We start from the raw sequence: 26,628 nt of genomic DNA, 5'->3' as shown, positions 1-26,628 counted from the left end.
GATGTTCTCTGAAATATCATCCTCATTGATGAATAAACCATCAAAATTGTCAATAACGTCTTCGGTTGTTGGTTTATAATTCTGAAGACTTGACTAACTCACTTTTTTTAAAGGCAGTTTAATGTCATTTAAGTTGAAATGACTTAAACAAGTTGATTGTACTCGTTCACATTATGAAATGTTGGATTGACCAAGAGTCAGGATATGAAAAATTAGCCTATTGTTACACCTCATGTTCTTTAAGTAAATGTAAGTATTGTTGTAACACCTCAATCTATTAAAAAAAATTTGACCCATATTTGTGTGTTTTGTATTTTTCACATACAAAAATTAGTGCGGTCAAATTAATTTTATATAGCTAGTGTGTGTGTGTGTGTACTGGTGTCTCTATGCTTCTCATCCTTTAGCGTCATAAAATTGAAATTTTTGAAATTTAAAATTTTTCTTCTTTAATGATGATTTTTATCAAACTTGTATATTTAAGTTCAGTAATTTCACTTAAATGGCAATGATAATTACCTATTAATTGTTATTTAACCCTTTCATGCATAGTGGTCACTACAGTGGACAGCTATTTAAAAAGCATTTTCTTGAATTTGCAAGGGTTTTGATGGGAAAGTTGCACATCAATCTCTTCAGTGGACCCTGGTGCATCATCCTATGCATTGCAACAAAGTCATAAGCCATTGAGTTTTGATTTTTTTCCCCCTCAAAACCAAGATGGCCAATGGCCAGTCAGACATGCCAAGGTGCTCCGGAATATCCAGCCATTCCTTCTATCCTAAGACACTCTAGTAGGTAAAAAAAAAAAATATTGCAGCATCAAGCAGTATCTAATGAGTCATATCACAGTAAAATTTTCCAAGTTTTGATTTTAGATTGGGAGAAAAATCTGATAAATCACCCGTCCACTATAGTGGACCTCATGCATCAATGGCTATATTTTAGCTACAATTTATACTTATACTGTGAATATTGTTTTTGAAAATACTTAATCTGCAGTAACTTTTTTTGACTGTAAATAAATGTAGTTGTATTATTAGAATGTAATTTTCATTGACGTCTAAAAAAGTTGTGTAATTACATAATTTGTGACGACTTGTAATGCATTACTTTACTCATTTCATCAAAAAGTAATCTAATTACATAATGCATTACTTCTTAGATCAAAAAATATCTGTTTACCTATGTTTCTTTACTCGTAACATCAAAAAGTAATCTGATTTGCATGTTAATTGTAATGCATTACTTGTTAGATCAAAATTAATCTGATTATGTAATGCATGTTACTTGTAATGCATTGTTAGATCAAAAAGTAATCTGATTAAATAATGCATGTTACTTGTAAGATCAAAAAGTAATCTGATTATGTAATGCATGTTGCTTGTAATGCATTTCTTTATTCGTAACAACAAAATGTAATCTGATTACGTAATGCACATTACTTGTAATTAATTGTTAGATCAAAAAGTAATCTGAGTAGGTAATGCATATTACTTGTAAAACATTACTTTACTCGAAACATTAAAACAAATCTGATTATGTAATGCATGTTACTTCTAACACATTACTTTACTTGTAACATCAACCAAATAATCTGAATGCGTTATGCCTGGCCCAACACTGCTCATTTCAGATGAGATTTAAAAAAATGTATCACTAGGTTTTCTCAGAAGAGGGGCTATGCTAGAAATGTGTCCATCTCTAACATAATCAGAATTATCAGCTAATAAGGGTAAATTGACATACTCTGGCACACTGGAGGGAGCATCTGAGTGTTTCCACAATTGCACATTGACAGGCTGTAGACATTTCTGATGGAATCACATCATCATGCTCTGATATCCAAGATACACGAAGTGCAACTTGTATGCAGGTCAATTGCCTTTGCAATATTTCGGATTTATATATATATTTTCATATATTTTATAGTTTTCACATGATTTGATGTAATTGTATTGATTAGTTTGTTAAATACACATAATTTATCTGTTTAATTATTGTATTATGTTTAATACAGTATCTCTTCAGTTTAAACTATAAATGCATGCTGTCCACTCAAGTGGACATCTGAAAATCTCTTTGAAAAATTTGTTTAAAAAAAAAATCAAATCAAATCTTGTTTTTCATGCCCTAAGGGCAATAAAAACACAAAGGAAAAAAATCCTGACTGAGGTTATCATAATTCATGCATGAAAGGGTTAAGTGAAATTACTGAACTTAAATATACAAGCTTGATAAAAATTATCATTCTAGAAGAAAATTTCAAATGGCACTTAGAGGCTTTTGCATCTGAACTCTTCATATATATATATATATATATATATATATATATATATATATATTCTCTTTTCCAATGTTTCTTGAGCTTAAGGTTAGTGTATTTACTAGCTACACTTCTTTTAAAGGTGAATCTGAACAGACATTAAACAAGAGTCAGACAGCGTCTTTCAGCTCAGCAAACTGCTGTCATAGAGCTGTCAGGATCACGGGTAAAGAGAGATACACACACGTCACAGAGATATATTCAGAGAGAGGTTCTTCTGCTCACCCAAAGCTCATCTGACTAACAGAAAGCCAGACCTGAAGACCTGCACCCCAGCTGCTGCATTTGTTATGAGCGCCATTAAAGGAATAGATAAATCCACAGTGGTTTGGAACGACATAAACAATCTTTCATTTTTGGGGTGAACTCATTAATTTAGCAACATGAAAAGCTGGAGAGTTGACCAGACGTTCACAAACACACACAAGCCGGAGAATCATGGTTGTGTTTCTTCCAGGTTTCACAGTAGGCTAAAGCCATTTTTGTAATCTATCAGGCGTCTCCAGAGACGCTCGCAATCTCTGCCATTGATCGAGGAGGGAATGATTGAGTCGCTAAATAACAATAATCAAACCAAATAAAATTGATATTGTGTAAAAAGTCTGTGACAATTTAAAAAGTTGTCATCAGCAGACTTCAGATTAATGATATAGTGCAAGCTGATCACTCGTGAAATTGCTGTAAGTGATCAATAAAGTGATTTATTGTTCACATAGTGTCGTTATTATTAGTCAAGCAGCACCACTGCCCCCTACAGGCCATTAGGGATCTGTACTGAGGGGTCATGACCCAAAAGTGGGCCCTTTTGAAAAGTTTTGAAAGGGTTGTGAGACAAAATATAAATAAATAAAAAATGCTATGTGCAAAAAAAAAAAAAAATGCAATCAACCATATTATCATGCATAGTTAGGACTGCCTAACTGCTTTTATTTTTCATTATTACGTACAATATTTTAATTAATATTTTTATTTACTTTAATTTTCATTTCATTTGAATATTAAATTATTATTATTATTGTTAAATATTTAAGTAGGCTATTTTTATTTAATTTGCATGTGAATGTATTATTGTTATTCAATTTTTAAGTTTTCTTTTTTTTTAATTAATGTTATTTGAATATTCATTTTATTACTAGGCTAAATGACTTACAATTATTATGACTATTACAATTATTATATTTAACTAATTTTTAATAAGTTTGTATTACTAATATTATTGTCGTTGTTGTTGTTGTTAATAATTATCAACATTTCTGGTTCTGTGATGGGTCACAGTTTTTTATATACAGTATTACACTTCACTGTCAAATGTAAAGTCTGCATTCTGGCGCCAAACCATTCCAGAGGCTTGACTACAAACACAGCCTTATTCTTCCAAAATAATAAACAAAACAAAAAAAAAACATAACCCCATCCAGGCAAAAGGTCACCTCATTAACTTCATGAAATTATGTTCACATTTCCCAAGCCCTGAGGCCTGAGCAGCGGCAGAAAGACTGTCAGTCACTCGGATATCATTCATGTGGACATGAAATTGATCCCTCAGACCACCTGGATTAATTACAGCCTTCAGCACATTTTCAGACGGTCTGTAATTCTTTCTGACATAATGGAAAGTGTTTATGGAAACAGGATTTGTCTTTACCCTCAGCACATACACAATCAACTGTAATTCACACATTCCTTCAACACTTTATGTTACTTTAGACCTGCTGTGAAGAGAGAGTCAAGTGGGAACCCTCAACTGTCAGGTTAGTCAGGTTTACCTCCAGCAACAACAAAAAATAAAAAAGGTTTTGTAATATCAAATAAGTGTATTTATTTACTTGCTTACAAACAGACATAATATATTTATCAATGAACATGCAACATATGACCAGTAGATGGCAATGCGGCAAAGAATTTAACTAAAGAATATTTAACTACAAAAAATGATATTATAATGTGGGCGGGGCGTAGACGGTGAAAACTCGTTTCTGATTGGTCAGACGTGACGTTCATAGACACATAGTGAATGAAAGACGACAAAAAGAAACAAAGATTATCAATTTATTTGTATTACACAATATGAAAAGAAACAGAAAAACAGTTTTAATAAATAATTTCAAGGAAAATTATTGAAGTTAAAAAAAAGTGTGTTATTAAAAAATGACGTGCACAGAGTCAGACAATATATGAACAAATAATAAAGATTTAATAAACACAGGGACATTTTATGTACCATGTTGTTGTGTATTATCACTTTCTTTTTTATTTTCCTTGTTTAGAGCACGACAGATAAACCAGTTGCATTTGCAGCTTCTGGCCAGCGGAGGGCAGCAAAACGCCATTAATCTCTCGTAAACCGTTACTACTCCAGCAGCGTTTCAGACAACACAATAAAGCGCGTTTTCTGAGGATTTTACCGAAATATAGCACTTTTACTGGGGCGGAGAGAAATATGACCAGAACAAAGATAGCGGTAATGAGGAGGCATGAGGGATCTGGGTGACAGGGCGGAGATCGCATGACGAAGACGTCCTGCTTCCTGTCGCCGCGTGATGACGTCAGCCGGCTCCGTGCATTGTTTTGACTCGGAATATTTTTCTCTGTAAAATCCCTGATAAATCGTGCGAAAAACACGTTAAAGACGCAATTTTGCACGTGATTCCACCTTCAGAACAAAAGACAGGTGAGACAATTGATGTCTGTCGGGTTTTGCATGATTCTAATTAATCTGTTAAATTAATCTTCTGTACCAACCTTAGTGCTACATAAAGTACCGTGGCTGTACTAAAGTAAAATAGTCAGATGGTAATACTACTAATTGATTGCTATGTCGATGTACAATATTGCTTAAAATAATTCCATTAATTTATCACCATGGTACATGTCCCTTAAACATGGTATCAAAGGTACTGTATATTCATGAAACCACGGTAATTTTAGTAAAGTTTATTTTTATTAAAGAAAATGAATGAAACACAATAATGAAAATTATATACCCATTTCTTTGGGTGTTCAATATATATTTATTGGTCAGTTTTTATGTATTTATTTTATGTATGTGTGTAATAGAGGTATTAGTTGAAATTGATTGTATACATATTATGTTTTTTTATATACTTGTATATATATATTTCATATGTTCATACTAATTTACATATATATTTATATATATGTGTGAGTGTGAAATACCATTTATTAATGTACATTCATATATTAATATAATATATTAATATATATAATACTATATATTTGTGTGTGTGTGTTTGAATAATGTTTGTGAGTATAAGTTGGAAAATTAATATATTTTTCAATTATGAAAAAAAAATAATATATATATATATATATATATATATATATATTATAATTTAAACATAATTCATCCAAATTCTTTCATGATATTTTGAGTCCTCCTTCATCTTCTCTTTTTACATATCTCCTATATGTGTCACTAAAGGTCAGAGGTCATGGAGGAGCAGAGCGGGTCACCGGGGGGCAACACAGACAACAGCAGCCAGCGTAACGGAGAGGAGGTGAGCAGATCATGTGATCGTTGACCCCGGCCGGTGCTGTCGTTGCACAGGTCGAGCGGCGTTAACCAGTCATGTGAATCTGTGTTTTTGTCAGAAACCTCGCAGGAGCAGCTGGACCAAAGGCAGGAGGAGGAAGAAGCCACTGAAGGACAGTAACGCCCCCAAAGCCCCGTTAACAGGATACGTGCGCTTCATGAACGAGCGCCGCGAGCAGCTGCGGGCAGAAAGACCAGACGTGCCTTTCCCAGAGATCACCAGGATGCTCGGGAACGAGTGGAGCAAACTGCCCCCGGAAGAGAAACAGGTCAGGACACACATCGTGCAGAGGAACTACTGTGCTTTTTTGACATTTTCAACTTTCTTTAGTGTGTAATATTGCTGTTTGAGTATGAAAAAGATCTTTATATCAATGTCACTGTTTCTGAACTCCCTGAAACATCTCCACTGTAGTCTCTGGGAACGAACACAATCTTCCCGCCAAAAAAAGGGACGAGGCTTGAGTTGAGTTAGTTGTGTGTTGAAACTCACAGTTATGGTAAGGGACGGGACATTTCACAAATACGCTTTTAATAGTTGACCAATCACAACACACTGGTCCAGCTGACCAATCAGAGCACATCACGCTTTTCAGAAGGAGGGGCTTCATAGAGACCGGAACTAAACTACTGACAGGAAGAGAGGTGCTACAAACGATGTCAAATATGTGAAAAATTATGTATTTTTTTGAACATCCAAGCATAAAAACCTATTCTAGTAGGGCCATGAATGTAAAAGGTCATCTTTAATCAAGATTAAAAGCTTTCCAGAGACATCTAACATCACTCTCGTTCCGTCTCAGCGGTATCTGGATGAAGCGGACCGAGATAAAGAGCGCTACATGAGAGAACTGGAGCAGTACCAGAAGACTGAAGCCTATAAACACTTCAGCAGGAAAGTGCAAGAGAAACAAAAAGGAAAGAGACACAGGGGAGGTACGAAATCAAAATGAACTTTTGTCAATCCTGCAATGACAGCCACAGCCAATCAGAACACTTCTGATGTTCACTATGAAGCTGTGTGGGGCAGGGTTTGGGACCAGTGAGATTTGACAGTGGGTGGTCCTTCCTGGTAAAACAAGAATAGAAAGGAAGAGATTGACTAAATGATGTGCATCACAAATCACTTGTCCAAAGTAAAATTCCTCTCTCTTGCTGTCGTTTTCAGATGCTGGACGGCAGGCACCTGGTGAATCCCTTCATGAGGTAAAAATATCGGCGACAGGACACATGTGGAATATGCACACATATTTCATGTCGTGGAAAACCTGGAATTAACAGGAGATTCATGGAAAGCACTTAGTTTATTGTTTCATAATATTATTTTAAAATATTTAATTTGCTGTTTTTATGTAATGGTCTTTTCATGGGATCATCCAATAATCATACAAGACTTGAAAAGTAATGGCAATAAAATCCAATCTGTTTTTATAGTCTTTTATTATTATTCTAAACTATTTTGTTTGCCTTCTTTTATACAATATTTTTTATTAAATTGTCCGATGTTCAGAAAAGATTATAAAATGTATGGAATTTCTTTATTTCTTTAAAAAAATATATAATACTAAATAGTAAAATATAACAATTTAATAAAAATAATACTCAAATATTTAAATTGGCTACAATTTTATTAAGGGATGCGAATGTAATGATCAAGTAGTCACAAAATACTGGAAATTGACTGGAAATGCCACAAAAAAATAGAAAACCTTGAACAGTCGTGGAAAAGACTTGTCAATATAAGCACTTTAAAATAAAAAAAATGAAACAGCTATAATTTGATATATACATACCAGTGTGTGTATATATATATATAAAGAAATGTATATTTATTTATATATATTTATATATAAATATTTATTTAAAATTATATATATTAAATTTAGATTTTTATATTAGATGTTTTTTTATATGATAGGTAATAAGCTAAACTTAAAAATAGAAATGTCTGGAAACCCTTTTTTCATAAAATGTGTTAAATATGGTTTTGGTAGCTGGAATATGACTGATTTAGTCCAAATGTTTAATGAACAAACGTGCAAAGGATGGAGGATATGTAGATCCTGTAATTGTATTGGTGCAGATTCTGATCGGGTATATTTATTACTAATCAATGACTGTCTGAGCACTCAAACATTCTGTCTGTCCCTCAGAAGGATCTGGAGATAAAGGATCGCTCTGTGTTTGATATTCCCATCTTCACTGAAGAGTTTCTCAATCACAGTAAAGGTGAGAGCAGGGTGCTGTTGAATGTGTGAGTATGTCTTTAATGAAAACATGATTCATTAAGCGTGTGTGTGTGTGTGTGTGTGTGTTACAGCACGCGAGGCTGAAATGCGTCAGCTGAGAAAGACGAACATGGAGTATGAGGAGCGAAACGCAGCGCTGCAGAAGCATGTGGAGAGCATGCGCTCCGCCGTGGAGCGTCTGGAAGGAGACGTGCTTCAGGAACGCACGCGAAACAGCCTCCTTCAGCAACACCTGGACACACTGCGCTCGGCCCTCACACACAGCTTCTGTACTGTCCCCCTGCCCGGTGAGACACACACACACACACACACATGACCTCCAGCCTGCTGGGTTCATTTGAGCTGTCTGATTCATTTTAGTTCAATTTGTTTAAATCAGTTCAATGATTCATTTCAGCGATGACCATGAAATCCTATAAAATGCACAGTAAAAACTATAATATTGTGAAATATTATCATATTTTAAGAGAATATGAGAGGAGAGGAGAGAATAGGAGAGGAGATGAGGGGAGAGGAGAGGAGAGAGGAGATCATATATTATCACGTGTTTTCTCAGTGTCACATGTTCCTTTAGATTTGTTGCTCATAAATCATGATGAATTATTTTATTTTTTAGAAGCATAGAAAGCTATAAAAACCGCATTTCTTTACATCTTTTCACTGTCACTAACTGAATATATTAAAAAAAAAAATTTCTTAAAAAAAAAAAATCTCTCAAAATATTGAGATGGTCCTCACTGCAGAACACAAAATCCAGGGGGAGGAGTTGGATCCAGATCCAACTCTTTCTACCTTACATATACCAAAACCCATCTCCGCCCCCTAATCCCTAACCCCACCCATCTCCGCACCCTATTCCCTAACCCCACCCATATCAAGCACTGATGCACCCATCTCCATCTCCACCCCCTGATCCCTATCCCCACCCATCTCTGCCTCCTAACCCCTAACCCCACCCATCTCCGCCCCCTGATCCCTAATCCGACCCATCTCCGCCCCTTGATCCCTAACCCCACTCATCTCCACCCCTGATCCCTAACCCCACCCCTAATCCTACCCATCTCCACCCCCTGATCTCTAACCCCACCCCTAATCCTACCCATCTCCACCCCCTGATCCCTAACTCCACCCATCTCTACCCCCTAATCCCTGACCCCACCCATCTCAAGCACTGATGCACTCATCTCCACCCCTGATCCCTAACCCCACCCATCTCCGCCTCCTAACCCCTAACCCCACCTATCTCCGCCCCCTGATCCCTAACCCGACCCATCTCCGCCCCCTGATCCCTAACTCCACTCATCTCCACCCTGATCCCTAACCCCACCCATCTCAGCCTCCTAACCCCACCCATCTCCACCCCCTGATCCCTAACCCCACCCATCTCCACCCCCTGATCCCTAACTCCACTCATCTCCACCCCTGATCCCTAACCCCACCCATCTCAGCCTCCTAACCCCTAACCCCACCCATCTCCACCCCCTGATCCCTAACTCCACTCATCTCCACCCCTGATCCCTAACCCCACCCATCTCAGCCTCCTAACCCCTAACCCCACCCATCTCCACCCCCTGATCCCTAACCCCACCCATCTCAAGCACTGATGCACCCATCTCCACCCCCTGATCCCTGACCCCACCCATCTCCGCCTCCTGATCCCTAACCCCACCCATCTCCTGATCCCTAACCCCACCCATCTCTGCCCCCTACCCCACCCATCTCTGCCCCCTGATCCCTAACCCCACCCATCTGCAGCCCCCTGGATCTCGTGTACTGCAATGAGGTGTGACTGAACTTATTACATTCTTTGTTTTCTTCCCAAAGTTAATTTGAGTGAAGGCTGTTTCAACTGTGAATCCAATCTTACCATTATGTGAAGGATGATCCTTTCCTGACTGACTTTCCCATGTTCCTGCAGGCAGCGGAGAGACGCCCACACTCAATTCCATCGACTCCTACATGAAGAAGCTTCACAGCATCATCCTGTCCAGCCCACAGGAGCACCAGCACCTGATCGGCACCGTCAGGGACGTGGTCAACCGCCTGGACAGGTAGCCGCACACCCCAGTGTTCTTGCTTTGTATGTGAACATGATCCACGTGTGCGCTGATGCACTGCTCTGATCCACCTGCAGGTAATTGTGAGGCCCCGCCCCCTCTCGTGCAGTAGCCCCTCCTCCTGTCCTGCGACGACCACGTTTTTTGTGTCGAGCAATTAATCAGTTGCTTCCTATTTATTTTTTTACAATGCTGTTTTTATCTGCTCATTTTTATTTTTTTATTTTAGCAGTTCACGTTTGCCACGCATTTATGCGCGTTATTAAAATGTAAAAACATTATTTTAGAAGGGTTGTGGTTTCATCTGCATGTATACATGTTATTTTGATTTTAAGCTCAATTTTATACTTGTAAGTTCTTTCATATTTTGTGAGAAAGTGCGATGTTGTGTTCGTGTGAAGAGAGGCAGGTTCATCTGTGCTGGAGTTACTGAATTCCCTCTATGGTCTTGACATTTGAAGAATTCAATAAAGCAAATGTGTGAAGACATTGATGAGTGTCTGATTCTCTCTCTCTCTCTCCTCCAGCTCATTTGCTAGATGGTTGCTAGTAATTAATTAGATTTAGTTCCTTCTGGGATAAAGCGCTGGAGACAGCAGTGTTATAGTTCTCAGGACAGATGCTTTGCTGAAGGCTGCTGCTGAACAGCTGTAACCCAGTTGGGCTTATAAACAGGTGTGAATTAATTAAAGGTTTTATATTAAAAAACACAATCTGGGGTGAGAAACGGCGACTCTGGTGACTCACAACAGAAGAGTGCGAGAGGGCTGCAAAAAAAAGGTTTGAAAAAGGTTTAATTTAGGGTGACGCAGTTACTCGTTACTGCATGTACATCTAGTAATAACAGTAAATTATGCATATTTACAAGTAACTAATCCTAAACCAAACCCTAACCGTAACTCAAGTGAATGAATATTGTTCAGTATTTATTTAAGTCACTACGTCACAAAATAAAGTGTAACCAAAAGGCAAATTCAAATTTGGACAGTTTTAAATCTTATTTTGATAAGAGAGCGCCAAGCATCCTGCTAGCTGGGCGGTAACCTTTTTTGTATTTTTTGTATTTTTTTTTTTTTTTTTCAGTTATCGAAAAGAAAAGTAAAGAAACTGTTTTATGGTTTTATTTTCAGTTCAGTTTTAGTCAAACTTCTATTTATAGGTGTCCACATAATATTTAAGCCCTTGTAATCGAGAAGAGATGTGCTGCAGCTGTAATTTCCTTTCTGTAGTCATGTCCATTTCCTGTCAGACAGCAGGACTTCCTGCCATCCGTCAGGAATGGAGTACGACATCCATGGGTCAGATGACTTCCTTTTAAACCTTATGACCTTCAAAAAGGGTGGTACATTTTATTTTTTAGAGATAGAAAAATAAAAATTTAGTCAATTTACTCAACATGGTGTTGTTCAAAACTATGTTATTGTACCACAAATGACATTTTGAAGATGCGACGGTTTATTCTTTTGAATTGGATCGCGTCAGTGAATCAATTATTCACAAAGCCAGATTGAATGATTCATTTGTGAATCAAATCGGGTTCTCAAGTTCAGCTCAGTAATTATCATTGAAAAACTTTCAACAATAGTAAATTTAACTAAATTTTTAACAATACTGTGACGCAGGACATACAATACTGTGACGCAGGACATCAAAATATAGCTGTAAGGACAAATTGTATATTTTATGGTGGTGCCAATTGTCATTTTGTTTTCCACAGAAGAAAGTAATCTACGTTTGGAACAACATGACAAATGATGACAGAATTGCCATTTTTGGGTGAACTTTTCTTTTAAACTCTCATGTTTACAAAGCAGGAAGTTGTTCATCTTTCCCTCTCTTTTGCCCAAAGCGAAGATCCAGCTGAATGCAAGAACTCATAATCAAAATGAGACTCCTTTTGCCCTAGAGATGTTTTTCATTTCCTCAATTGGGAAAAACAATGGAGAGGAGAGAATAAGAGAGGAGGAGAGAATAGGAGATGATAAGAAAGGAGGAGAGAATAGGAGAGGAGGAGAGGATAATAGGAGAGGAGAGAAGAGAATGAGAGAGGAGGAGAGAGGAGAGGATATGAGAATAGAGGATAGGAGAGGATAGTAGAGGAGAGAATAGGAGAGGAGAGAATAGGAGAAGAGAGGAGAGAATAGGAGAGAGGAGAGGATAGGAGAAGAGAGGATAATAGTAGAGGAGAGAATAGGAGAGGAGAGAATAGGAGAAGAGAGGAGAGAATAGGAGAGAGGAGAGGATAGGAGAAGAGAGGATAATAGTAGATGAGAGAATAGGAGAGAGGAGAGGATAGGAGAAGAGAGGATAATAGTAGATGAGAGAATAGGAGAGAGGAGAGGAGAGAATATGGGAGGAGAGGATAGGAGAAGAGAGGATAGGAGAGGATAATAGTAGAGGAGAGAATAGGAGAGGAGAGAAGAGAATAGGAGAGGAGAGAATAGGAGAAGAGAGGATAATAGTAGAGGAGAGAATAGGAGAAGAGAGGAGAGAATAGGAGAGGAGAGGAGGAGAGGAGAGAAAAGGAGATAGGAGAGGAGAAGAGTGGAGAGGATAGAAGAGGAGAGGAGAGGATAATAGGAGAGGAGAGAATAGGAGAGGAGGGGAGAGGAGAGAATAGGAGAGGATAACAGGAGAGGAAAGAAGAGGAGAGAATATGAGAGGAGAGGATAGGAGAGGAGAGGATAGGAGAGGGTCATCAGGGTCAGGATGTGGTTTGTTTGAGTCATGAGATGGAGAGCTCATTTCCTGTCTCTTATATTGAATATCCACCCTGAACCCGCAGACAATAGAGTCACACAAACCAATAACCCACACACAATGAGCTCAGCAACACTTTCTCTGCATCAGCTTTGTTCTGTCATGAGGGAATATGATTTTCTGGCATGTCCATGGCTGATGATGGTCTTCTTCAATACTCTGCCCTAAATGTGGTTGCTGTATCAGGAAAAAGATATTTCATGATGAGCTGTGGTCAGATATGAATTAGATGAATATTATAGTGATGGTTTATGCATGAGTTTCAGCTGACGCAAAAGGAAAAAAAATAGCTATCGGCTTTTAGGAATAATTTATGCCTTTCTTTCAGGACACAAAGTAGAACGTTAAGCAGAATATTCACACTCCTCTTTTTTACAACAATGAAAGCAACCAGATGTCAAGCTCCATAATTGTCAAATAAGCACCAGTAAAAAAAGCCAGGAAAGTTTCATTTTTCACTTTTGTTTGATTTTGAATAGCAGCATTAGTTCTCAACAGAAATTCAATGAGGTTACAAAACATGATTCCATGTTATCTATAGACATTAGTACACTTTTCAAAAGACTGCAACAATCAAATTAAGGCTGATAGCAGATATAAAAGATCTGAAAACTATTTAGATTCAGGGCCTCAGAAATATGAACGTCTTGCAAGTTTGGAACAACATGAAGGTGAGTTAATGATGACGGATGAAGCTTTTGGGTGAACTATCCCTTTAAGAGAACGATTGTATGACAGCATTTCATTTTTACAGTCGTACTGTTCTTTGTCTTAAAGTATTTAATTTAGTGTTTTTTACTATTTGTAGTAGGCCTATCTGTGGTGATGTATTTTTGTTGGGCAAAACAAGTTAGCTTTAGCATTTTTAAAAAAAATAGGTTTTTGGTTAAATGCCCCAAAATAACATCTGAGTTTAACATAAACTCATATTTTCATGTTTTATTCAACAATGTAAAATACACCAGGACCCTTGTGTTTTTTTTGTTTTTTTTTGAAAAAGGGGGTTGTAAACAAGTCGCTAAATGGGACTACAGAGGTTGTCTGGGACATTAAATGTGATCACACTGAATAAGTAAACTAATCTATTTACAAGTCTGTTTTTACAGACTCATTGTGTTTATAATCACACTCTTGGAAACTATTATAGGCTAGCTAACCCAAACTTTCAGGCAAAAAGTTTCTTACCCCAAAACGTTTTTTGAAATCAAGATGGTGTAGGCTGCTAGTTTATTTATAGCCTGCATTTGGCTAGTATCTGCTTCAAAATCCATAAAAGTTATTGTTAATTTGTGCAGATTATCTTGTTAAACACAACACGTACGATTTTTTAAAGTCACAGAGCTTATTTGCATAACCTAAAAGAAAATACGTAAAAAGAAATGAAAAAATGTAACATGTTGGTAATATAGACTACTGTAGCCTACATATTAAAAGTATGGCCGTGATTTGTGGCCCTTAAGCTTTCCCAAGTTGAGTAAAAAGGTAAATGTCACTTGTGGGCACGTTTCGCGGCAAAATTTACTTAATGGCGACACAGATTATGAACTGGACAGTATCAACAAATTAAATGTTGTACTATAAACGTTAATTTTTTAGACAATCCAACATTTTCACGCATTTTGTGTGATAGTTTCTAAGGAAATGATTTCAAAAATAATACCACAAGGGTCCTTATATTGAGATTTCCAAATTTGTGTCTCAAAACATAATACAGTTTTACATTTGAGTCACTATTATTATTAATGTTCTTCAAAATATCAAATGAAAACCACAGCAAAACTGTCTGGGAGCAAAGCGCGTTTCCGACATTCCAACACGAAGTGCGCGTCCACAGCGCCCTGCCCTCTGCGCGTCCCCGTGCTCGAGCCGTTACCGGAGCGGCGGAACACGGACGCGTGATCTCACATTTCTCCCGAGCAAAATATCCATCCGAGCCCACGCTCAGTTTGACGACAGTTCCGCGATATTTGGATTAGGATGGCGCACACGGGGTCGTGAGGAGAGCCTTGTCGTTCGCTGAAGGTAAGAGCAGAAAGTTCGTACGGAGTTTCACAGAAAGATCCACGCGGCGCGTCAGCTCGAGCGAATGGCGCATATTTAGACGCGCGACGCGCAGCTGTGATTTTTCAACCAGTTTATTGTCAGTTTAACGAGTTGAACATTACAGAACGGCCATGAAAATATATGTGTTGTGGTGGTTAAACGGTTAACCTGAGTCATTACGCGTGTTATGTCTGGTTGTGGTGTGTAACAGCTTCAGGAGTAACGTTATTTTCTGTGTGCAAAGGATAAAGTGTCATTTCTGCTAAACAATTTCTGTGAGGAGATGAAATGTCATTTTCTCTGGAAAGTCCATGAGGGAAAACCTGATGGGATCTGACGCCGGTTCTGGAGAGTTCCTCAATGTTTCTGTCAGGATGCTGTTGTGTGTGTGTGTGTGTGTGTGTGTGTGTGTGTGTGATCCGTTTTAATATCAGCTTTCACTTTAGTAACTATAAAGAAATTATGTTTAAGAAATGTGTGTTTCATATATCTAAATGTCTTCAGTTAGGATTTTTACCTTGTGGATGATTTAGCATTTTTACATTCACTGCCAAGTTAGTATTTGAAGGAGGATTAACTTGAGCTCACATGCCTGAATAATTAATATGTGGTTATTATCAACCATACACGCATAATGTTACTTTTTCACAGAAGATAAACAGGAATTGCTGTAACGTTAGTTATATCCAGGCTCTCACAGACAGTGAAAAGGCAGCTTAAGAGGCTTGAGTCATATATTTTGGATGTTAGTTTTAAGCACTTGGCCTTTACCATGGTAAACATAATAAAAGTTATTGAGTTATTCTTTTAGTATTAGTTATTGACCATTGTTTGTCCAAATCGGCCATTTAAAAGAATAGCCTAGTGTGAGTTTATACAAATAGCTACAGATAGACTTGCTCATGGATGGTGCATTTGAGGAAATCTTTTACCATTTTATGTATTTATATAGCAAGTTACTAAACTTTTAATGGTCTCTGTAGTAGTTTGATTGAAACCGTGGTTTCCATTGTGAATTTTTGTGAGGTAGTGTCAGAGTTTGGAGAAACGTCTTTTTTCTTTTTTTCTTTGAGTCATCCAGAGGTTTTAAAGTCACCATGAAATCTAAAATGGAAAATTCTTGGAATTGCAGGATTTATTTTAAATCATCACATAAATTTTTTTAAAGACATGCTCCCTCCTAATCTGTAATCAAAATAACTTCCCCTCCCTCTTGCAAATGACAACAATAATCAAATCCCAATAGACACAATCAAGTCCTGCACATCATTTTTTTTCTAGTCCGAGAAGCCGTTTTCACTTGGATATATGACACACACAATATGGAAAAAAAGACTTTCGGAGTGTAAGTGGAGTTCTGTGTTTTGGTGAATAGTTGTCAGAGGGTTTTTAGGGAAGGATTTAAGCTAGGAAACAGGTGTGATGAGCACCCTGGGGAGGAGTGTGTGTGTGTGATTATGTTCACAGAGTGACTACGAGGACACTGAATCAGATCAGATTAACCAGACAAAATCATCCCTTCCTCTCAACTCTGGCTGCTGTAACCCAATCTGTTAGGGCTGTTCACATTGACAGCAACAAAGCGCTGATGTCCTGTAGAAGTTCAAACGGTGACATTTGACCTTACGATAAATGACTGACAGGCCACATAGCCAAACTATCAGACATTTTCAAACCTCTATTTTTGGCAAAATCTTTTACTGTGGTTTAAAAAGCTGCTTTATGGCACATGTAATTTTAATACTAGGTATCCAGAGTGGCTAGGGATGCAAATTATCGATTAATTCATTGATGATTCAATCGTTAGTTGATAACTGAGACGCGGCTATTTTTCTTAGAATGTAAATTTCTCACGGTATCAATAGTGTCTTTAACCTAAAAAGCAAAATATTGCTTATATACAGAATAAAATGCATTTTGCTCATTTGATGTTTTATTGTAACAGTTGGTATACGGTACAGATAATGGCATTTGTGTCTTTAAATAAATTATGCACAGAAAATTAAAATACATTAAAAAAATATTGTGCACTGGCTCACCTGTTGCATCTGAAACATTAAGCAACATAAAATAAATTTTAAATGTATATGGTTAGGCTTAGCCTACACTATATAGAGTGCTGAAGTTATGACAGCACTTTGTAGGACAACTCGGAAATTTGCGGCGCATGGGTTCCCTCAATCGAAAAGCTATGCATTTTCCCCATAGACTTTTGGAAAATCGCAAAAAATGAGATCTGTGTTGAACAACGAGTTGCGACCTTTACGCGTTTTGTTTATCAAGATAATCTTTACAAGTTAGTCCAAAATATGTATACATTTTGAAGCCTATATAAAGTTTAAAAAAACAAGCAGACACAATAAAGCACAAAATGCTCTGATTATATTAATCATAGGCTATATATCATTTTAGCTGATGCTTTGTATTCTTTGTTTTAGCAGCTTGCAAATTATTTATGCCATCTATGAAAGTGGGGGGAAAGATGTACTAATACAAAAATAAATAAAACATCTCCAGTTAGCTAGCAGAGAATTAATTTAGCTGGCTATTAAATAAGAGATCTAGTGCTGAAGTTTTTTTTTTTAATTAAGAAAAGCATCTCAAGCACAGTACAAGCATCAGATTGTTACATAATAAATGCTCAAATGCAGATGAACATATAATCAAAGTAACGCATACATATAAACAACAAAGTAAACCAGAGGAGGAAAAATGGGCTCCAAGATTTCAAGAAAAGAACGGGTTTCATTCTAACTCCCAATTTAATCTTTTCAAGTTTGAGGGCAAAAAGTAGGTCAAAAACCCACTGACGGTAGGTTGAAGGAGATGGCAGCTTCCAATTAATTAATATAAGCTGTCTAGCCAACAATGTGCAAAGTGCCATATTATCCATTTCTAAAGATGTAAGATTAACATTTTCCGGAAGAACCCCAAATAAATTACTATTACTGTGGTAAGAATTTCTGAAAGACTAAAATCTGTTGTTTTTTAAATCAGCAGAGCGCTCTGTTTCGCTGCTATCAGTTGTATGGATACAGCAGACTGATCTCATGAAGTAGCGTAGCGTATGTATGACACGCCAATTCGTATTTCCATTTTTGGCGTGCTATGAAGACGCATAATCGCTTTTCAGCGTGTTTATGAATGCCGTTGACTTAACGTTATTACTGTATAAATATATGACTTACCTCAACCCCGTCCCGAAACCTAACCGTCACTGAAGTTAATGGCATTTATGACTGTTCCCTTGCCATCCTAGGAAAAAAAAAGATCGCTCCCCAGATGTAGATCTACATTTTGCTTCGTTTCGCGCGGATATTTGACGGCGTGTACAGACACGCGGTATCACTCGGACGTTAATGGCGTAGACATACACGCGGATAGCTCAAAATGCGTAGAAATAACACGCCACTTGACTCGAAAGTGGCGTGTATGTTTACGCAAAAGTCATGATGTCATGTTGGATACAGTGTCTTTTGCAGCTCGCGCAGTCGCGCACCGTATTCACTCGGACGCGCGCTTCAAACTATCGCCGTTGCAGAGACTATTGTGTACAGGCCACCGGATTGTGTTGCTAATAACTTGCAATGTATAACTATCAGACCGGCCCTCGCGGCCTTGAAACCGAAGGGGGTAATCCATCGACTGGAAGTTGAAGCCTCGCGGGAGCTGCCATCTTGTAGCAGAACTTCACTTGCGTTAGCATTTCCATTGACTCCCATTCATTTTGGCGTCACTTTGACAGCGAATAACTTTACATCTGAGGCTTTCGAAGACCCAATTTGTCCTTTATTTATTACTAAAGAAACACGACAATGTAAAAAATGCTCCATTACCTTGTAGCTTATGTTATGGCCCCGTAGAAGCAGTTTTTTTCTAAAAGTAGGCTAACGATTGCGTCATAACCATGGGACTCTCTGTCGCACAGTAGAGAGATTACCGTAAGGACAGGAGGAGAAGCTCGCGCGCAATCATGGAAACGTGGAGGCAAAATGACAAAATAACTAATCAGAATACCTAGCAAAATTGTCTCCTGCTCCTACATGGACAGCTCCTACTCACACTCTCCGCCTCTGCATGTTTGGGAAGGGAAGGATTCAGATTTCTCATGCCACAGCCACTAGAAGACAGACGGGTTGCTCGCGTCACATCTACCTCGTCAAGCACAGTTTGAGTCTGCCCGTCAGGAACGAAAGTGAAAATCGCCAAAAACGAGCTTCACTTGTATCAATGGAGTTCCAATGAGATGACTCTGTCCACTTCTTCTACTGTCTATGCTTGAAACACTACCGGCCCACCGGGAAAAGTCCCGACTCTCCGGATTGCCACTCCATTACTGACCGCCGGCCACAGTATCACGTGTAGTGTTTGTCTCATGACAGATGCCGCTTCTTTGCTGCGTACGTGAGGATAAAAAAGACAGACGTCCATGGGGAGGCACTGGAAGACCACACACCAACATGAAATGCGTCTCTTACAAATCTGGAACCCAGTCATTTATAAAAGTATCGATACTAATACATTTAGGTATCGTGAGGTTTTTAATTTCCAAGTACCGTGATACTCTCCCTCATGGAACACCGCGGCACAATTCTGTCCAACACATAGCTGTTAGTGTTTAAGATCCAGCTTTAAAAAAAGTTATTAGCCAGCATCCAATGAGCCTAGCTAATAAGGAGAGTATAAGTTATTGTTAGAATACAGCTGGATTTTCGAGGTTAGCATTAGCACGCTGTGGATAGCCTAGCTGGTAGTTTTGACTGCCTCATGTTTGGTTTATTTTTTGGCCTCCTCAAGTTTGTCACATGAGAATCTCGTGTCACGTTTGCAATGTTCAATTAGCCGACATTTAATTTAATCAAGTAAATTCTTGTCAACAATTAATCGATAATCGATTAACCGTTTACATCCCTAAGAGTGGCTGTATAATGGAGTTTTGTTTGTTCCTGTGGCAAAATAAGACTGTAGTCTCATGGAATGCAAGTTGTCATTGTCTGACATTGACCTAAAGTCGTTAATGTTTTCAATGGTCAGTGTTTGATCAGCAAACATGCATAGAGCACTCAAATAAACAAAGCTCAACATACTTGCTTAAGGCGTAAGAACAAACCTCAGTGGATCTTGCGGAAGCTCAAACATGTGAGAATAAACCTAGAATAAATTGGTTCTCGCCTGTCAAGCATGCTTGAGTTTCCATTTACCATATTTGAGTTCTATGTTTAATATGTAATTAAAAGCTTAAATTAAATCTTTTCATCATATAAAGTGATTGTGTTTATTAAAGGATTTATTTTACGATCTCTTTATCAACATTTTGATGTTTTGGGTGAATAGACTTTCAATGGAGGGACAGAAATCTCTTAGATTTCATTAAAAATATCTTCGTTTCTGTTCTGAAGATGAACAAAAATCGTATGGGTTTTGAACGAAAAAAGGATGGGTGAACTATCCTTTTAACTATCTGCTGTCTTAAGGTTGGATGTTCAAGAAGAAAAAACTTACTAAAAACCAAAAAGCAAAGTGACTTGACAGTCTCCAGCGATATTGTTTAATCGCTGTCTGTGTGAACCAGACTTCGGTCTGATGCCTGTTTGATGTGTGAGAGTCATTACAAACATGCCATTCAAACATATCAGTGCTATCATATAATCCAAACATATGCATGCCTCCAGTACACAAACAAAATACTAACACAGAAAAAAACTTGAGGGTCATTCACCTCTGTGAAGTTGCGTGTGAACTGGCATTAGTCATTTGTAAAATAACAGGTGGTGTGTTTGACACGCTCAATGACAAAAAAGTTGTTTGTTTTGCGGTGAGTCTTGTGTTATAGCTGGCGTGAGTCGGACAGACAGACTGACAGAGTGCTATGGGAGCATTTTGCCTCAGGTGTTTGGTATGAGACACACATAATCTCTAGTTTCAGCCAGATAGGTTTAAATATACACCTCCACTAGCCCTGTGCCCAAACACTCCCAGAGTGGTTTACAAGTTCAGTAAAGTATTTCACTTGTGCACATTAGCTCTTAGGGCCCTATGAAATCCGTTTTATTTTTTCCCAAATTCCGTTTTTACCGTTTCAATTTTTGGGAATTTTTTTTTTTTTACCCTTTACTGTTATTTTAGTTGGAAAAAAGAGTGTGCTTTTAAAGTGAATGATTAAAATTAGGGGTGTAACGGTACATGTATTCGTATTGAACCATTGTCCCCGTGAACCGGAAGTTACAAACGACTTTTCTCCAGTGCTGTGACGTATTTCCAAGTGAAACGGAATATTGAACAGAAGGCAGGGTTGTACTCTAGCGCTCCTCCTCTCCATCTCTCGCTCATAGCAGACTAACAGTTTGAGGGGTGTGGTTAAGCGTTTCCCAACCCAAGCCGTCAAACCTACGTCATCAGAAAAAGACACCATTCCATACCGGAAGTAACTTTTCAGATTTTGATTAGAGATTACCATGGTACAATTTTTTAATATATATTTACTTGCATTATTTACTTGGATTAATTGTTCACCACAAGACTAGTAATATGCGCTAACAAAGTAAATGGGGTCAATTTTGATTTCACAGGACTTTTAACTAGAGCCCGACCGATAAAGGATTTTGAAGGCTGATACCAATACAAATATTTGTTGGTTTTAAAATCCGATATTCTGATATATCGGCCGTTTTTTACATATATATATATATATATATATATATATATATTTTTTTTTTTTTTTCAGAAACGCGCAACAAACATTAACAGATTTCCCTAACATTAGTTATTTGTAGTTATGTATGAGTTTTAAGTAAAATAATATGATGATGCATTTTAAAAAGAAACTTGTTTCTTTTATTGTCACAACAGAACAGACTGATGTAGTGGCATTAGCTAGCTTTGTGGTTAGCTAGACTATGAGCCATAATTTAGCAATGGATAACATCATACTGCAAATTGTAAAACATAAATTTTCAGGCCAAAGAGAGATCCGTCTCATTGCTATAACTGTCACGCGCTATTAAAGAAATACTTCAGTCACGTTGTCAAAAGTTAAAAGGACAGTCAGTCAACTACACTGTAACAACGTAACGTAAATATTACTAGCTAATTCGGCTTCACTCTCGGCTTATTTAACAGCAGCAAAACTGGACATGATTCACAAATTTTCTCATGCTTATTTGAGTTAAGAGAACTGATGGAGATGTTCTTTTAATTGTTATTCAAGCAATGTACGTCTCGTGACCAACTCAACAAGTGTTGCCAACAGGGACGGTGTAGAGTGCCCTCTGGTGGACAAACTATACAACTCATGACATGGTTGAAGCGGGTTTCATCCGTTTTTATTTTATTTTTGAAATATTCATTTATCGGCCATTATAACTGCCGATACCGATAGTTGGAAAATGCCTAATATCGGCCTATAATATATCGGTCTGGCTCTACTTTTAACACTAGATTCCGCATTAATTTGCCAATTTCTGTGATCGCGTAAATTATAGGGCCCAATGTCAATTTAGAAATGATCACATTAGTTTAGGGATAAGCAAAATACATTGTTGACTTAATATTTCACAGAAAGACAAATACTGAATCACATTTAGCATACTATCTACTGTGTAGTGGGATTAAGATTGTGTATTATTCATAATAGAAAAGGTTAAACAAAGTGCCGTCTATAGATTCATCTATAATACAAAAACAGCCAATCACGCTCATTGAATGCTTTGTTTTTGTCTGTTCAGCAATATGTAATATAGTAATTCTTTAGTTTAATTGCACATCTTTGTATCAATTTGCAATGCATTTCTTGTTAATTGTCATTCCAAGATGGTAGATGATCAAAAAATCCCTGCGGCTGTTTAAAAGGGGCTCTGATTTGGCTGTTAATTTCATACTGTGAATGCATGACTCCAATAAAAACCGAATATACCAGTGAAAATCTAAATGTTGCCACTTGGAAGCACACCGCATATCCTCTGCATTGCAATTGGGTGCCATCGAATACTATATTCAATTGTAAGCATAAGATGTAAGAAGAGGGTTCAGTAGTAAAGTAGGTTGCCTGCGGCAGGCAAAGGTGCCAAGGAGAATTAATATTTTAAAATGGGGTTTTTACTAGTCGACTACACGTGCACATCCTTAGTTACAGAAGCATGTGAATTGGGATTCGGTGAAGTACATGATCATCTCCACAGTGATGATGGGTCATATCAAATGGCATAGCATTTTGAGTTTCATTCATTCATAGTGACATCATGACAACAGCATCAGCAGTTCCCATAGCAACAAAGGTGCTAGATTGCTCAAGGCTACTCTGAGTGAAGTGCAGCTAATCCTGGCTGGGTCTGCAATAATCGTCTCCAAAAAAACCTTTCCAAACTCCATAATGTGTTTTCATTCGATGCTGACTTGAAACTCTGAGTCAAACGGCAGTCTTTCACATACTGATCCAGGATCTTTTTGTGTGTCATTCAGTGGATAACGCGCACCATCTGCCTGTCGTAGCACCTCAGGACCTTAATGTGATTTACTGGCATGTTTTATGATCTGCTAATCCACAGTGGGAATATTAGGCTTAATAATAGATGGTGATATCATACATGATGTCATCGCCAAGACGTCTTCTCCATCATGATGACAGCATGCTTCACTTTAAGTGTTCCCTTGATATCAAAAACACGCTTCCTCCAGACGGACTGCCCTTAATTGGTTTGTCTTTGCTGTCATTGAATAGGAATTTGCTGGAATTGGCTCGGCTCTCGGTTGCTCCACCCACTGTTTTGGCCACACCCACATCACATTAGCCCCACCCCCTGCTCTGCTCCATATCAGCTCCCGAAATCTTGTCTGCCGTCTCAGGCTGCCCTCAGAGACTTTTATACGTTTCCAGACTCTGGCCACCCTGAACTGCATTTGGCTTGGCGTGAGGGTCAGGAAGTGAAGTGAATGAACTGGATTTCGTTCAAATATCTATCTGCCGGAATAAAAAAGGATTTTTACATCTTTACAAAACCACCTTAGGAAAAATGTAAGAGAAGACTGTATCAAACAAGCCCGAGTAAAAGCTAGATACAGCCCACAGGCGTTCAGAATAACAGAGGGAATGTGAGAAGCCAAAGGAAAGACACAGACAGCCAGAAAGAAAGAGTGGAGGTGGTTTGAGGTTGAGCGCTGTGTAGGCTGAAATTGTGTTACACTGATATTTTAGAGCTCTAGTGCTGCCACTCGTTCACTCTGAAGTTTACCATCAAGGTTGCATGATTGCCTGCCCATTAGCACATGTACACTCATGCATAACTGAACAAAGGGTTTCGCTTTTGAGCTGTGCATTAAGCTTTCAGGCCTAAACACACTCTCAGGGCCAGCTTTTTTCCTTTTCTTTCAAATTTTTCCATATTTGCGGTGTATTTGTGATGGCTTTCTATTCCAAATTCGCCCATTTTTCAGACTTTGTTCGTGTAATAATACATAATTGTTTATAAACGTGAAAAATCGACTGATCTACACGAAGTGAGCATTGGTATTTGGTAAGTACAACATTTTCTAATGTTGTGGGGAATTTTAATCTCACATCATGTATTAATTGTTCTCCCTTATCAAGAGTGGAGCTAGGCACCAGAGGACCGGCCGGGTCAGGGGTCATCTTAGACTGGGAGGGGTTGAGGGGGTTAGTAAATCTAACCTAGCATCATGAATCCTATAACTTTGTGGAAATTTACAGAGAAGGCTCGGCTTGCAGTAAATAACCTTGGGGAGGGCTATTTAGTCTTCACCCCGGCCTGTGTTCTGGGCGTCACTCCACTTCGCAGTAATCTGTGTTGGTGACTGAGCCTTATTGTTCTTGCAAGAATAATAAACCTTTTCCTTTATTAATTTGACTCAGAGTGTCTCTTACGAAGTGATGTCTGTTTATTGAATTTTTGCCTTAACACTAATTTGTCGATTTGCTTAGAATAGGTTTGACTTAAGCTCAAGCTTTGATGGTTTTGCTTGTCTCAATTGTGCGTGTTTTGAATCTCATTTAGCATTTTTGGTATGTTAAGTTGGCTGCAACGTACATTTATTGAAAGTTAAGTCGCTAGTGATCCAAATGGTGATCTTCTATGGTCAGTTTTTTCGTTCCATTGCAACAGTTCGAACATAATCACATTTATATCATCTAGTTACACTGCTAGCATGTTTACTTGTAGCTTTTCCACGTTGTTTGCTTGAAATAGATGCTAAAGAGTCCAAACTAGGGATGCATCGAAAAGAGAGTTGCGTCAGTTTATCAGCACGGCTATACCACACCATGTTATAGCACAATAGAGCTATTGCAAAATGAAACTACATAGAAATTTCAATTTCAAATTTCAGAACTATTTTCTTTGGTTTTACTCAGTGTGATGGATGATTAAGGGAATTTGGCCTTTGTGTTTCCACATATTAAACACATGTGACGCAAGAAGTCATAGCTAGACAATTTCATCATGTTCCCCTGGTGTACTAAAAAGGTAAATATTAATGGGCATATACTTTGGGATGGGCATACACTTTTATTCATAAACAGTTATAGGAGTGACTAATTGTGACCAACATGTTTTGGAGAAAAAACATTTATTTCATAATGTGAATTCTTTTCCTCCCAGTTTCAATTCTTTTACTTCAATGAAAGGTTAGATTTTTGCACTTTTTTTAAATGAAAGATCAGAGGGATAAACAATGCAGATTTATTTTTACAGCCATTTTTGATCATATTTACCAGGAGTGCCAGTTAGGGATGTTAACCGACGACCGTTTGACCGATGGTTGACCGTATCAACGTTAACCGATCAAAGTTGTTGGTAGTCGGTTAAAAAAAAAGAAAAACATTTGGCGTGAGGTCACAGAGTTTGGGTTCGCGCGCTCACAAGATTTGTGAAAAGTAAAGGCTTCAGGCTAAAAAACTTGAGGTTAAAGCCAGGGCAGACGACAGGATGAAATAGTAGTGTGAGGGACCATTTTACCTAAAAGAATGACAGATGTAAGTTGCTGGGCTTAGATTTGGAAATACATTACATCTCATTTCAGTGATAACAGATAAGGTGGTGAATGGTGATGATCGTCATCTTTCTTTATTATTGTTGTTAGCAATAACGTTAACGTTACCTCAAACTAAAGCGGTGTCTCTTCAGAGCTGTCATTTTCTTAAATGAGCCATGTTTCAAATGAGCTGCTAACGCTAGACTAATGCCTTTATTTTCAACGGGATCACCTTGTACCCAAACCATTTTGAATGGTTCGTGGCTCAAAATGGCTGTTATTTCAAATAGCGTAGCAATAGCATATTTTAAAACAATCGGTTAACCAATTTCAACCGGCTAATGAGGCTCGGTGGTTGGTCAAGAAATTGTTTAGTTTTCGCCATCCCTAGTGCCAGTTAAAATCCAATTTTCAGCGGCTTAAATTTCTGTGAATTCCTAGTCAAAACGCTTCATCAGATTAGCGCTTGTTACCCATCAATGAAACAGTTTTGGCTGAAACAGAAAATTACCTTTCTTTTTCTTTTTTTTTTACTGTTTCAGCTGTTCTCTGTTGTCGAGATTCAGTAAAACATCTTATTTAATGGCACAGACATTTTAAGGTGACTCCATTGCCCCTTGAATACTTGAGGTTTATTACCTCTACAGGAACGAAATA

General features: G+C 37.9%; 2 protein-coding genes across 5 annotated transcripts in view; both read left to right on the top strand.

The window, feature by feature from the left end:
* The first annotated feature begins 4,723 nt into the window (after positions 1–4,723).
* Positions 4,724–10,678, top strand: hmg20a (high mobility group 20A). 3 transcript variants are annotated; one of them, XM_039669894.2, is made up of 9 exons: positions 4,724–4,997; positions 5,769–5,844; positions 5,939–6,148; positions 6,683–6,815; positions 7,048–7,085; positions 8,036–8,108; positions 8,200–8,415; positions 10,047–10,179; positions 10,263–10,678. In XM_039669894.2, exons 2-9 carry the CDS (start codon positions 5,779–5,781, stop codon positions 10,264–10,266), a joined length of 873 nt encoding a protein of 290 aa, XP_039525828.1. In that variant the 5' UTR covers positions 4,724–4,997; positions 5,769–5,778; the 3' UTR covers positions 10,267–10,678. The 3 variants fall into 3 exon arrangements, with proteins under 3 accessions (XP_039525828.1, XP_039525827.1, XP_039525826.1); XM_039669892.2 differs by having other exon boundaries at positions 4,729–4,997; positions 8,033–8,108; XM_039669893.2 differs by lacking the exon at positions 10,263–10,678 and having other exon boundaries at positions 8,033–8,108; positions 10,047–10,183.
* A 4,094-nt stretch (positions 10,679–14,772) lies between these two features.
* The window catches only part of peak1 (pseudopodium-enriched atypical kinase 1), a 39,963-nt gene continuing 28,107 nt past the window's right edge, over positions 14,773–26,628 (top strand). Inside the window, exon 1 of one of the 2 annotated variants that reach the window (XM_039669731.2) lies at positions 14,773–14,967. Coding sequence is in view for 1 of the 2 variants with exons in the window: in XM_089127969.1 (XP_088984095.1) it covers positions 15,349–15,370 (22 nt within the window). In the remaining variant the exon portion in view is untranslated. Of the gene's footprint in view, positions 14,968–15,239; positions 15,371–26,628 lie in introns of those variants that run through there. The other variant, XM_089127969.1, reaches the window with a different exon arrangement.

This window comes from Pimephales promelas, chromosome 25 (genome assembly GCF_988280905.1).
Source record: "Pimephales promelas chromosome 25, fPimPro1.hap1.1, whole genome shotgun sequence".
Classification (NCBI taxonomy): domain Eukaryota; kingdom Metazoa; phylum Chordata; class Actinopteri; order Cypriniformes; family Leuciscidae; genus Pimephales; species Pimephales promelas.
The sequence above is the reverse complement of the archived record's forward strand: the minus strand, read 5'-3'. Positions and strand labels throughout refer to the sequence as shown.

Bases quoted from the DNA above. Each gene is read 5' to 3' on its own strand.
- hmg20a (XM_039669892.2), top strand. From the start codon at position 5,779: ATGGAGGAGCAGAGCGGGTCACCGGGGGGCAACACAGACAACAGCAGC. The intron at 6,149-6,682 runs GTCAGGACACAC...GTTCCGTCTCAG, and splicing joins TGCCCCCGGAAGAGAAACAG to CGGTATCTGGATGAAGCGGA. The intron at 6,816-7,047 runs GTACGAAATCAA...TGTCGTTTTCAG, and splicing joins AGGAAAGAGACACAGGGGAG to ATGCTGGACGGCAGGCACCT.